The 14,518-nt window shown below is 41.5% G+C and overlaps 1 protein-coding gene across 3 annotated transcripts in view; it reads left to right on the top strand.

The window, feature by feature from the left end:
* Window positions 1-3,777: 3,777 nt before the first annotated feature.
* Window positions 3,778-14,518, top strand: part of nfatc2a (nuclear factor of activated T cells 2a) — a 28,537-nt gene continuing 17,796 nt past the window's right edge. The window contains exons 1-5 of one of the 3 annotated variants that reach the window (XM_028011192.1): window positions 3,778-4,402; window positions 7,792-8,698; window positions 8,778-8,946; window positions 13,507-13,709; window positions 13,794-13,966. In XM_028011192.1, the coding sequence (XP_027866993.1) occupies window positions 4,345-4,402; window positions 7,792-8,698; window positions 8,778-8,946; window positions 13,507-13,709; window positions 13,794-13,966 (1,510 nt within the window). In that variant the 5' untranslated portion in view covers window positions 3,778-4,344. Of the gene's footprint in view, window positions 4,403-6,585; window positions 6,976-7,791; window positions 8,699-8,777; window positions 8,947-13,506; window positions 13,710-13,793; window positions 13,967-14,518 lie in introns of those variants that run through there. The other 2 variants (XM_028011190.1, XM_028011191.1) reach the window with 2 other exon arrangements.

Genomic DNA, 14,518 nt, shown 5'->3' with positions numbered 1-14,518 from the left:
TTGATTTGTCTTTACACCCACAAGTCTTAAAAAAGCACTGGGAATGTGCTTCCCTCCCTGTCCCTATGATCCCAGATGATACCAGTTAATGCCTCCAAACCCAATTTAACAAAGCCACCCATAGCACTTAAAGACGGCCTGGATTAGATCCATCTTTTTCCCCCTCGATTTGAGTAAAAGAGGACACGGGTGTGTTGAGATTGTGGAGGCTGAAACGCAGGCGGTTGTTGTTATGAATATAGTTGTAATGGGAGGGGTCAGTTTTGCTTTAAGCTGAAATGCTGAATAGGGTTCTTTTAGTTTGTTTTGACTACCAAATATAGCCTCTGTGCATCCATTCTGAGCTGATTATACATACAGAGTGATGGTGCAGTTTTGAAATACAGCAAGGCTGAAATGGAAACCTGAATACGACCCAATGAAAAAAGAACAGTGTTGACAAGTAGAAGTGGTTCAATTTCATGGGTTTGTACCCACCAAGGAACACCCTATTATTTTGAGTACCACGACACTGAAACTAAACTACAAACATTCTGGATCTTGTTAAATGAAAAAGAAGGTCCTCTTGGCTGCGGATGCAAGCACTTTCTATGTTGGTGGAACCTATTAGTGCATTTATAAAATTTGGAAAAAGAAGAGACACATTTTCCAGAGATCTCAGTTTGTGGCAGGAAGGAAATAGATTCCTTATTGCACAATTACGTGCCACCGCCGCCCAAACTAAAACCATGTCAGCAAGTCCAAGCTGCCACCATAATGCCCTTTGATGAACTCTTCAGAAGTATGTGATCAAACTGATTTTGTGTTAACAAGGACACTGTTTCTTGACTTTTGCTTCACATTTTCATTTATCTGAATGGCACCATCCATGCGTTTAAAACTCAGGCAATGCTCCAGGTGGAATGGATAACTTTTGACCGTCTTAGTGTGACTGAGGAAGTTCAGACCTTGTACCTCTTCTATTATGATGTTTTCTTTGCTATTGTTCACTTGTATGCAGATGATATTGTATTATACTGATCCCCTACCAATTACATTTAAGAAATGTCTAAATAAATTGTACAATGTAACACTTGTTTTAAATGCCAACAAAACAAGGCATTTAATACAACGCCTTAAAACAACAAAGTGTCATATTTGTCAACTTCTACTCAATACAGTTATGCAACATTGATTCTTAGGTTATTTCTGATACTCAGGGCTATTCTGTGTCTCCTCCCACTACAGTTCTTAACCTGCACACAAGTTAAAAACTACAGTGGAAAAAGAGCCAGTCTCTTGTCATTCCTACAGTTTGCCATCCATCCATCCATCCATCCATCCACTTTGGTCCATCTGGGGTCTTAAACATGCTTCATAAACACATTGACTGACTTATTTCTCACCAGCTCATTCTAGGTCACATGTGGTAAACTCTGGTTCTCAAGGGCCCAGATCCTGCAACTTTGAGAGATGTTTCTACTTCAGCACGGTTTAAATGAGTAATTAGGAATGAGAAAATGCTGATAAAATACTTCAGTCCGAATCGGGTCAGACTGCTAGACAATGAGATCTCAAAGGACCCATGTTCTCCAAAGACGACCTCTGAAGCAGGGATGTCAGGCTCATTTTTATTTCAGGCCATATTATGATCATGAATATTCTCAAAGGGCTGGTTGTCCCCAAATGTATTGATAAAACCACAAACTGCCAAAATGTGAATAAATAGCTGTTTCAGGATTCGATAAAGGCTTCTTAACATTAATATATCAAACATTTTTCCACATTGATGATCTGGCTGTATACATGGCTGTATACATTAAAAGCCATGGTGGGCCGGATTTGGCCCCCAGGCCCTGAGTTTGACACATGTGCTCTAAGGAATACAAATTACTGATATATTTTTTTCTGTCTTTGTTGTTTATTTGAATGTGGACAAGTGTTAAATACAAGCAAATACTAAACACTAGAACATTTATAGCATTTCTTAACTTGCAATGCACTTCCCCTTTAAGATGTTACTGAATACAAAGAGTACGTTTATGATCCCACTTGTTCTCAATTTAAAATCTTTACTAATTACATGTGTCATTTCCTGCTAATGTCAACGTTGATTCATAATATTTTTGTCTGCTTGTGGAGACATACCAACAGACGTTTCTCTTTAATGCTGAAATGAAATCTAAGATTAGACCAGAAAGCATCACATTTAACAGTTGACTCTTCTCTTTGCCTCTTGAATTTCTCTCCATGTGAAAGTGGGTCGTTTTCATATCAAACTTCCACTCATAGGATTTATAATCCTTGTTCCTCCTGGAGAAGTGAAACAGGGCAGAGTTTTGACCCAGACGGGTCTACCCCAATGAGCTGTTTTACAGTGACGGAAAATCCAACATGGGATGTCTGAAAAAGGAAAACCTCGACCGTCTGGACACTAGCAATTTTCCTTTTTCAAGCGACTGCCGTGATCATTTTACTCATTCATCATTTGAGTTGCATAAGTGCTCTATTACTGCGGAGGAGTTTCCATCTGGTAGACTCGGCTGCTGCGAGGTTCTCCCCAACATTTCGGGCTCCGGCCCCTGTGGTTTGCACGCTCACTGCTGCAGCCCTGTCCGGTGCACCGTCTTACGCAGGCTCCCCTCGCTCAGACTAACCCATGCCTCAGTCTGACACAGATCCTCTGATTGCTTCCTTCAGGTCGCACACTTCCTCACAGAAAAACCTGGGACTGAGAAAACAGACGTAAACTCAGGACCAGCCGCTGTGGTTAAGGCTGTGACAAAACAGATGCGGAGATTACTTCCAGTTCTGCTTGTGCGGCTGAGGCTGGGCTACACATGTTAGTGAGCCATTGTTTAGCTGCTTTTCTAGAATAGTCTGTTCTGGAAGCTGGATATAAAACTAAAGCCACATCAATGTGTGATAACCTTCCCATCAAAATAACAGAAACAAAACAAAGACAGAGCTGTTCATTTGTAGACACATGCAGTGCCTTGAAAAATGATTCAGATAGATAGACAGATAGACAGATAGATAGATAGATAGATAGATAGATAGATAGATAGATAGATAGATAGATAGATAGATAGATAGATAGATAGATAGATAGATAGATAGACATCAATAATGTTCTCTTGTGAACCCAAGGCCTTCAAATAATAATAGTTGTATTTACAAAGATATAAATCACACAAAGGTTCACTTTGTTTATTAATTAGGTGATTTATGAAAAAAAAAAGAATTTATTTGGGGGTATCAAAGTAAAAGGGGTCTGAATACAATGTACACAATATTGCAGAGTTGTATTTGTAAACATGTGTAATATTCCTTCATTTCAGAATAATGTGTTGCTCTGGATTCTATATACCTGATTAGGAGGAAAATGAAAAGAAATGTCACTTTAGGTGTGTTTGTTTGCAGCACTAAGGCAGCTACATTTCTTGTCAAATCGGGCAAAACCTCCAGTTCAATCGGAAATGCCTTCATTCCCATCGAAAGTCGGATTATACAACATTTTTTATGTGTCCTCTTCCTGGCTGGGGTCAGGTCTTGTTCAGGTTTTATTCCAGTCCAGTATTAAGATGATTTCCAACACGGTCATGGAAAAAAACCATAAGTTTTTCCTTGAATGGAAACAATCCAAAGCTTGTTGCTCAGGCGTTTTATTCAACATTTCAGTTCTGTTTGGACTTTTACATTCACAAAGGAAAAAAGAAAAAAAGAAGGAAGGAAAAGAACTCCTAAAACTTTGTGATGATTTTATATCGTACGTTCCGTAATCAAACTTCTTTTTTATTCTCTTTCCTTCAGTGTCCTGACAGTCATTTCTTCATCTCCTACAATGAGGTTCTTGTGTGCTACTGTCTGAGAGAAGCCGCAGAAATGCCTTGGCGCGGGAGCAGGAGACGTCATGGATTCCTGAGTGTGGGGCTTTGCAGGAAAGCCCTGAGTCTCGGACATGGACCGGCTCCAGGTTTCCATGGCAAACGCGCACAAACAGGAGGAAACACTGAGGGAATCCCGTTATTTTACAGCATGGGAGCATTATAAACACCCAGAGCGAGGAAGGAAGCCGCTCTCGATGCTTAAGTAATCCTCACAGAGCTCGAGGAAAGGGGGGGACCTCAGAGCAGAACCGCTGCTGAAGCCGAAGCGGACGCACGCTCTTTGATTCTGAAAGGGAGTTTTGCGCCGCCTTAAGTTTTTAAACAATAAACGAAGATTTTTCTTTCTCTCCTCGCAACATCTAACCGAAGAACGTCTTCTGTGCTATGCTTTTTCAGGGAGAGTAATTTTTACTGCATATATATACTTTTTTTTTTTTTTTTAGTATTGTTCCTTTTTTTCCGCTTTCTTCTCCAGATGTTTAGAGAGAATTGGAGGCTGGCGCAGTACCACATGATGAGGTCCATGGATCAAGGTACTGCTGAAGTGTTGTGATTATCTGGTAATCAATCAATTTGATTTTTTTTTTTATTGTAAATGCAGCTTAGCATGACTGAAGTGATGAACTGGAATTTGTTTTGTATGAACGTTTTATGGCTCAAAGACAGATTTTCTGCTTTTAGCTAGCTTTGGAGATAAATTTCGCTTTTAATTGTTCTTGTTTTTGCACAAAATGCTTCAAAATAAACCAAAATCAATATAAATGAGAATATTAAATATGAGTATATTCATAGATAGGAGTTATTGCTGACAGAGCACATACCTCTGCAGCCATGGGTGTAAGGGGTGTAGCTGCGTGTTGTTGCGTCGTGCGTAAATCCGGGGATACCCCGAGGAGAACCCGAGATTCTCCTCTGTCAACAAGGAGCGTCTGACTACGAAATCCAATCCAAACGCAGACATTAATGTTTGGAAAAGTTATGAAACTGAAACGTTTTAAGCTTACGACTATATTTGTGGGTTGCAATACCCTTACAGATGCCTTTTTAGTTTTGCAACAGGTGAATGACACGCGATAAGCTCCGCTGATAGCCGCTACAACCCGTCAGACACCCGGGGGCAGCACCAGGCCGTGAGTCAAAAGGTGCAGATCGCTCCTCTGGTGACCAGAGGTGTTAATTCGCTTCCTGGTGTTCTGTGTCGAGCAGAGTTCAATCGTTCAACCTTTTCCCCACCAGCCAAGACTCTGCCTTGCGCATCTAGACGATGTTTTATAACTCTATGCAGCAACGGCATGGTACGTTCAAGTACACCTTGCACATAATCAATTTAAAAATAGCTCTAAATGGTTTGATCGACTTATATTACCAAATCTCAACAAGGTCTCAATCAAGCTTTTTGACATGCTTGATAATTTTCAGGTAGTTTTACTGCTGTAGATTGGCTTAATTAAATAAAATTTGAAACATCAATCAGTTCTATGCTTTAAAAAAACTCTTTTAAAAAAAATGCTTCTTACTGTAAAAGTAAAATATAAAAATGAAATCAGAGTTATCAGAAAACTCCCAATTAAGAAATCCTATATACATATTAAATGAAAGCACATATAAATTGAGCAAGCCAATGTTTTTGTTGCATTTCTTCTTACTATGAAGATTTACGTGGCTCTATTTTTGGCACAGTTACCATGTCAACAAAGCTTAAGTTTTATTTAGGATGAAAAAATATCACTACATAAGACGTAAATCAGCAGATCACATTACATTTTCAGTAATATTCAGTGTTTATGTTTCAGGCACAAAATATATTAGGGTAGGTGTCCATTCTAAATCAATAAAGCAACACTAATGGCAACAATAGTTGCCCATGCTCAATTCTTTGTTTTAAAATGTTGCTTAAAGCAGTTTAGATTACAAACATATTAATAGTTATTATGCAGTAATTCAAGTGTAATTGATTTTAAACAGTGAAATCAGTGAATAGACAGTATAACCACTGTTTTAGATATATTTGATCATTTAATAAATAAAACTTAATAAAACTTAAAATCTGAAAGTGCTTCACAAGAGAACCCATTGGTGTGGGGAGCCCATTCTGCCAGGGACCTATGAGTGCAGAAGCCCTCTGATAGAATACAAAGAGCTCTCCAAGTCAATAAAATACAATTTATTTGCGCTCCAAAATAAACAGGAAGTCATATGTCAAAACCTTGGGGAATTTAGTTGGAAGCCAGGCAGCAGCATTTGGATTAAAATGTGAAGTTTTACTTCAACATGTGAGAAGTTCATTATAATAACCCAACAGTGGAGAAAAGCAAAAGTATGAATAATTATTTTCAGCTTCCTGCTTTAGATAGTAGAGCTTAGTTTGGTAATATTTTTCAAGAATGAATCAGAGACTTGAAATGTACCGTTATAGTAAGATTAGAACAAGATATATATCACATATTATAGCCAAGAGTGTTACGTAAAATATGCTGAATATCATTCAGTTATATTTTATTATTTGAAACGATGTTTAATCACTTTTAAGGCGTTTTAATGTAGAGTCCCCCGATGTCCGGCTTACTTTGAATGCACCATTTCTTTAAATGCTGCCGTAAATCACAGAATAGACGCGCATTTCGACGGGGAGGGGGAAGTCGGCGCGACACAACACCTGTTTGCACTTTTGCTCTTTGCCGCTCGACGCATCTTCTGAGGCGGGGGTGGCGTGATGGGGGCCTCGGTGATGCACTGAAACGAAAAAAAACCCCAAAAAAACTCACACTCTGTTGCTCAGTTCGTAAATAGACCCGCCTTCTTTCTGAAAATAACCGCGGAGAACTGAAACAGGAAACTTGTGCGCTGCTTCACCTTTTTCCAGCTCATCAGATGCGGGATTTGACGCTCAAACACCAAATTGGCATCAGCCGGCCGCGCACATCCCTAGCTCTGCTCCCAGAGGAGTCGGTAGATCATTTTTAGAAAATCAGACAGATGACCTCCTTCTACGACGAAAAGGATCTGGAGGAAGACCTCAGTCGAGCCAATTGCCCTGATGAGGATTTGCAGTTTGAGTACTTGTTTGAATATGAGCCGCCTTGCAGCGACTTTGCAGGAGATCAAGGTTTGTCCGATGGTTTTTGTTGACCTGAGCTGACCTCTGCTTCTTCTGGGGTTGTTTTGCTTGTGGCTGATTACCATATGGCCTGTAAAGGTCTGTTCATTAGAATATAAAAATAAACCAGGAAGCAAATATGACACGCTTGTTGTTGATGTGGGATCAGATAAGAAGCCATGTGAGAGAAAATGACAGAGAGTTCTCGTGCTTTCAGCTGATAAGTACATATTAATGTATTTAGTTTTTTGTTTAGTCGGAGAGGAAGAAATATTGTATTTTTTGGTTTTTCAGAAAATATTCTGTTTTGGAAAATATATAATATTTGGAAAACATGTAATTACATCTTCCTCACTGATCTCTTTTTTCTCCATCACTATAATCCCCCCATCACCCTTCCTGACATTTATTCACAAAGATTAAGTCTCAGCTGGTCAAATTTACTATTAGCAAGCAGAGTCTGAATACACACATTAAATTTATTAGTTACCGGATGGCATGAGGCAGGCGAGATATTACTCATTAAGGCAGCAACTAACGATTCTTTTAGGAACTGATCTGCATAATGTATATATTTTTTATACTTTTATATAATTTTGGATTATTACTGCTCTGGGCGTGTTGTTCTTTGAGTAATTTACTTTTTATTGAGTCTGTAATATGATTAGTTGACAATTTCAAGAATTGATTCATCACCATAAATTGTTTCAACCCTATTGCATATTTTAATATTGCAGTTAAGATTAAGATTCAATAAATTGCACAGCTCTCATCTGATATTGGTTTCTGCTTGTACTTAATATCTTGTGATCCTTTTTTCTGCAGATGACCCTGGCCTTGCCTCTCACAAGGTCCTCCGTCCTGAATCTGAGCAGGTTTTCCCTTTGGATGAGCAGTACAGGATCAAGTCCTGCAACTCCCCTTACTCCAACCTCAACCCCGAAGTTCTCTCAGGGTACGGAAACCAGGAGGCCAGAAACTACCTGGACAACACCCGGCCCCCAGGTCTGGCCCTGAGCCCCCGGATCGAGATCACCCCGTCCCGAGAGCACTACAGTCATGGCCGGGACTCGCTGCCGAACCAGCACTTGAACCTCAGCCCCAGACCCACCCTCACTGTGCCCGGCCATGAGAGCCTCGCCTACCGTGAGCCCCAGTGCCTGAGTCCCGCCAGCAGCAACTCCTCCACCAGCTGGCACTCTGAGAGCTACTCGCCCTGGGCGTCCCCCTGTGTTTCACCCAGTAGCGGCCCAAATCCAGCAGATCTCTGCCCCCGCATGCAGAACATCCACACCTGCTCCCCACGCACCTCCCCGGGTACCTCCCCTCACACCAGCCTTGGAGAAGACGGCGGCCTGGGAGCACGCTCGCCCTCTCCCCGACCGCGCTCCACCTCCCCGCAGGGCAAGCGCACCTACGAAATGTACCGGAATCCGGGGCTGATACCTGGGCAGCGGTCCCGCAGTCCGTCCCCTCACAGCGGCCAGGAGAACCCCAACACGGGAGCTCATTTCGCACACGTTGTTGAGGGCGTGAATGGATTTGGCAGCAGTCAGCCAGGCATGGTGCCCACCAAAATAGTCAAGACCTCCAACCAACTTTACGCTTTAATCCCAGAGAATCACGGAGACGGGAACTACTGTGATCAGGACATTAAAACCAAACCTTCTGCAGAGCCTTTCTATGTTATCCCATCAATCTGGCCCAAGCCGCTGGTTCCCAATCTCTGCAGGTAAGTTGGTGAAAAACCAGGAACTTTTGAATCTCATGTCTTTCAACATGAATAACTAATCATCCTTGTCCATTTGCAGCCTCCCATTGACCACAGCCCCACCACTGGAGTGGCCCCTTCCTAGTCGCACAGACCAGTATGAGCTCCACATTGAGGTGCAGCCCAAGCCGCACCACAGGGCTCACTATGAGACAGAGGGAAGCAGGGGCGCAGTTAAAGCCCCCACAGGAGGACATCCAGTGGTGCAGGTATGTCCCAAAGCTTGAATACACCAATACAACTCCATTAAGCAGAAAATATTCATAGTGAAAGTTTTTGTTTTATTTTTATTTTGCTTTATGTAGTGCTCTTACTTGAAGTAAAAGGACAATTATTTTTTTGATTTTTATTTCAGATTCAACCTGTAATTTAAAAATCAGTTCTTTGAGCAAAGCCTTATCATGGAGACCAAGGAACACATCAGACTAGTCAGGGAGAAGGTTTACACCAGGGTTAGGTTTTTAGGCGCAGGTGTTCAACTCCAGTCCTGGAGGGCCACTGCCCTGCAACTTTTAGATGTGCCTCTGCTGCACCACCCCTCAATAGAATAATTAGGTCATTAGCAAGACTCTGGAGAACTGAATTACACAGGAAGGAGGTAATTAAGCCATTTCATTCCAGTGTTTTGTACCTGTGGCACATCTAAACCCTGCAGGACAGTGGCCCTTGAGGGCTGGAGTTTGACACTCCTGTTTTAAGACAATATCCCAAGCTTTGAACATCTTGTATATCGCTATTAATTCTTCCGTCTCAAAGTGAAAACCAATGCAAACATACCAAGACATTGGGTGTGTCCAAATTCAAGGCCTTTTGTTAACCTCAAAGAGCAGGAATTTGAAATTTGACTGTCTGGCCTTCAGATTTATTCTTGCCCATACCCCAGTGTATGTCCTGTTGCCTAGCAACATCGGCGGTGCTAAATACAAGGTGGTAAAAATGGAGCTTGAAATCTTGCTGAGTGTTTTTATGGCTGGTTTAATCTTTTTAATTATAGAGGCAATATTATGTATTTTCCAGACACATAGTCCCATTTTGTAGCACAATCAAGTACCATCACGTTACCTCCAGTTCTTATAATAATGCTGTATGCATCAAACATAACTTAAACCAAATTTGACTTTGCAAGGTAACACTTTGAAATTGGCTTCTGCTCTTTCAGAAGCTTCGACTTTTATAGACGCTCTTCAACTTTTTCTGTTTGTTGAGAAGAAGTTTGTATGATAAGCTCAGCAGATTCGCAGTTCCACCAGGTGTTTACAACTTGCTGCTGCCGCTAGTCTGGAGGAGCTGAGTGAGGATTAGCTGCTCTGTAGGACAGAAGTTTGGCTTGGGAACTGCAGCTCAGAGGAGGGGCTTTGTGGAAGTGGGCGGAGCTTTGTAAGAGCAAGCGTGGAACCTCCTCCCCAAAATGGTTGCCATGGGAGACTCGAAAATTTCTCAAACATGCATCAAAGAATCAAAGCAACACTCCCTATTTATTTTTAACGAAGGGATAATTTTACATAATACTCCCTGCAACCTTTAGTAAAATCAATGAATTAAAATATTATTTTAAAAAATTAATATTAAATAACACATCTATAAAAATGACAAAAATCTGAGAGCAGAATGGCGTTAAGCTTTTCTTTTTTGTCTCGCTATACGTTAGTATATTTTAATCTTTACTCCTCGCCTGTGCTATCTCCTGCTTCGTCCGCTATTTTTACAAGAACAAAAATCTACCATTCGGCCCTCAATGCATCTTGGGATAGGGTGGGCAGCAAAGGACACACCAGACCCGACCTTCAGGTCTGTGTGTTTGTGGAGGACCCTTCAAATTTGGAAAACCATCCTCGCCCGGCATAACGAGTCTCAAATTCGACCGTCGACCTGAATTTGTACACAACCATGGCAACCTAAACTGGCAGCCTGGACAAGGAGAGCATTTATCGGAGAAGAAGCCAAGAGACTCATGGTCTCTCTGGAAGAGCTGTAGAGGTCCATCCCAGGAGGAAGAGTTTGTTGACTTTACCTTCATTAGTCATGCACTCCACAAGGTTGGCCACCATGCAAGAGTGGCACGATTGTTGAATTGTTGAAAGAAAGCCATAAAAGTTTCTGTTCCCTGCAGTTTACCATTAGTAGAGGATACAGCAAACATGTGGAAGAAGGTGTTCTGTTCCGATGTGAGTAAAATTAAACTTAACGACCTGTGCAGGAAAATTACCAGTGCACGTCACCTTGAACACATGAGCCCCAACACTAAACATGGTGGCACTATTATGCTGTGATAATGCCTGTATTCATCAGGAAAGAGTACAAAGGAGGTTCACCTTCCAGAAGGATAATTATCCCAAAACCTACAGCCAGAGCTGAAATGCAATGACCTAGAACAAAGCTTATTTATGTGTTAAACTGGCCTAGTCAAAGACCAGACCAGAAATCTTATTGTTTACGGTTGTTTTTTATTCAGTCTGACTAAGCTTGAGCTATTTTAAATGAAGAACAGGTAAAGGTTTCAGTCTGTAAATGTTGAAAGCTGGTAGAGACACAAACTCAAAGATGTGCTGCTTATCGCAGCTAGAGGGTTCTACCAAGTGTCAGGTCAGGAGGGCTGAGTATAACTGCAAAAATTTTTAAATCTTTCCCTCCTCTTTGCGGCTATGTGTTACTCCTTGGTCTAAAATTTAAAAGAATCAACTGAAGTTTGTGTTTTTAACCTGCCAAATTGTGAACAAATTTAAAGGAGTTTAATCTTCTTTTCCAAGTTGCACGACTCTTTAATTCAGTGTGTTGTTACTTCCTACTTCATGATGTTGTGTGTGTTTGTGTGTTTATTGAAATATATGAGCAATGTGCGACTCAGGCAGTGTTGCTGTGACAACTCGTTATGCATCAGTGTTGCCCAGCTGTATGAAAACACAAGATGCCATTTCTCACTTCCTTAAACAAATCATAGATGGACGCACTAACCTCAGATACACAGTATGACACATAGTAACCAACTCAGGACAACCCTCAAGACTGAACCAAGAGTCTGTGTTTCTCACTGACCTGAATTCTCTTCTTTTTTCTACTTTCCAGCCTAAAATAGCTGTCTGTGTTGCATCCTCGTCTCATGGTTTTAACCACACACACAGATCTGTGTTTATGTAGTTCTGAGTTCCTCTTTCACACTGTTTCGTTTACTGTGCAGCTCTTGTATTAGGAAGCAAAGTTGAGGTACTGGAAAGCTGTCAAGGCATGAGAAAATAAAAAAAAGAAGAAAAAATACAGAAATGGTTCCTGTCGTTAGGGTAATTGCAGTTCAAGAGGAAAGAAAAAGTTTTCTTAATGTCGGTCACGGTCCTAATGCTGAAAGAAAACACAAATTGGTTGTGGCACAGTTTCAGCCGGCCGTAGTGGCCATAAATAGTTTCAGCTTCCTTCTTCTTTGCGTTACTGTGGCAACTTTTCTATACTGTTTTGCTCCTTTTCCATTTTCTGCCCAGTCCCTGAAGAACTCGCCTGAGGTCAGAGCTGCCAGGTTTGCCAGAACAGCCGGACCTGGCTATCCGTGGCCGTACACTTTGCCTAAACTTTCCTTTACCTCTCTTCCACTCCCTCTGCTGCCTTTTTCTCTGAGCAGTCCACTTTACTTTTCCTCCACTCGCTCGCTGCCGTGACTCACTGCTCTTGTCGCTGCCATGCCAACCGGCCGACTCCTCACGCCTTCCTTGCTGTTTGCAGTTCACTCCTGCACGCCGTGTTGTGTGTCCACCTGGAGATGGAGGGAATGCGTGCTTTCACGTTGCCATAGTTTCTGCAGACACTGAACCCCTCTTTGAAGTTTCATGGTTACAACCACCAGAGCAAATGGTAGTTTGGAGAGATTGTTTCTAAAGTTAAGAGAACTTGAAATAAAACTTTTCTTTTTGGTTTGATGAAATTTTTCTTGTAAGGCAGCTTTGCTTCAACATTTAGAATCTAGTTCACTCATTCATTCTGCAGCAAGGGTCATGCTCTATGTAGTTTGCACAAAAACAGCATTCTGATGCAAGTTCACACCTTGTGGTTTTTGCAGGTTTCCTCAGAAAATACTCATGTTAAAAGTAGCATCTTTGTCAGTACAGTGTCATCTACTTTACCAAGTCTGCAAGTTAGGCATGATTATGATCTTGTTACATCTGCTATCCAGTGTAAATAACTTAAATGTAAGGTTGGAGTCAAAGTACACATGCAAGTATAATTTCTTGCTATTCTTAAATTTTAATAAGCATCGCAACATGAATAATTTAGGTAAAAGAACAAGTAGTGATCAGGTACAGATTAAATGCATTGATTAACAAATCCCTAATTAGAGTTAAAACCTTTGTAAAGGCATGAATTATAGCAGCCTAACACAATGCAATAACCTCAGATCAGTTTAAAAGAGTTGTAAGCCGTCACCTCATACCAAATGTTAAGCATGGTGGTCGATGGATGGTTGTTTGAGCTTGTTTTGCAGTGACAGGACTTCAAAGTCTCACAACTATTAAGCAAATCATAAAATACCATGTATAGGGAATTATCCAGTAAATTGTGAGGCCATCTGACAGCTGCAGTTTGATGCAAAATTGGTAATCAAGAAGTCACTAATATCAAACATGACAATAGATCTGCTTCTCTTTATTGAAAAAGGCTTGCTATCTAATCATAATAGGAAAAAGAACAATCAAGCCCAGATGTTTTCTTGTTACTGTTAAGTTTCATCAGTTAACAGAAGAAGGGGCAATGGTTCAGTGCTGACTGTGTGTGTTTTGTGTCTGTAGTTGCACGGCTACAGAGGCAAAGATCCAGTTGGCCTCCAGATTTTTATTGGTACCGCAGATGAGCGCATCCTGAAGCCTCACGCCTTTTATCAAGTTCACCGGATCACCGGCAAGACGGTCACCACCAACAGCTACGAGAGGATCATCAACGGCACCAAAGTCCTGGAGATCCCATTGGAGCCAAAGAACAACATGAAAGCCATGTGAGATGAACCCAACAATATCGGTATAAAAATGCCTCCCCCAGGTTTGCTCACAATGCCGTTGTTTCATTTTTCCTCCCACAGAATCGACTGCGCTGGCATCCTGAAGCTCAGGAACGCTGACATCGAGCTGAGGAAAGGCGAGACGGATGTCGGTCGGAAAAACACCCGGGTCCGACTTGTGTTTCGCGTGCACATATTTCAGCCTGGAGGTCAGGACGTCTGTCTGCAAGTGGCCTCGCATCCCATCGAGTGTTGTAAGTTATCAATAAATGTATTATTTATACTTTTCATGGGTTTTCTGCTGGTTATTAGAACCTGCCCAGTGAGGTATAGCTAAAACTTAAAGTAAACCTCATCACCTACATTCAGATGAAGTTGGAGTGGGGCTGATAGCCCAGAATCCTGAGAGTAAAACGCCTCTTTATGCAACCAGGGCTTCCATCCAGCTGGTGGTGGCTGCAGGTACCTGTTTGTATTTACTCAGTTCTGAAGTTTGTGTTTGGGTACATTAATGCATGTGTACACAGAGTTACTAAGGTCCTGGATGTAATCTCAACTCAAACAAAAGGTCCCCTTATCCACCTTTGATCAACAACTTGTCAGGTGCGATGAACTGCCTGCGATATGCTTCTGTTACTGACAAAAGTCATGACTCAAAAATCTCTTTGCACTGCTTGCGTTTCACTTCGTGGAACAATTTTTGTAATACTGTGTTTGCTGCAAAACAGATGAAGAGTGATGGAGCTGCATGAGTCTCCTGGCATCTGTTGTGCTCGCAGATAAACACACTGAGTCAGAGCAAGCAT

This window comes from Xiphophorus couchianus, chromosome 24 (assembly GCF_001444195.1).
Source record: "Xiphophorus couchianus chromosome 24, X_couchianus-1.0, whole genome shotgun sequence".
NCBI lineage: Eukaryota > Metazoa > Chordata > Actinopteri > Cyprinodontiformes > Poeciliidae > Xiphophorus > Xiphophorus couchianus.
Note: the sequence above shows the minus strand (reverse complement) of the source record. Positions and strands in the feature narration are given on the sequence as shown.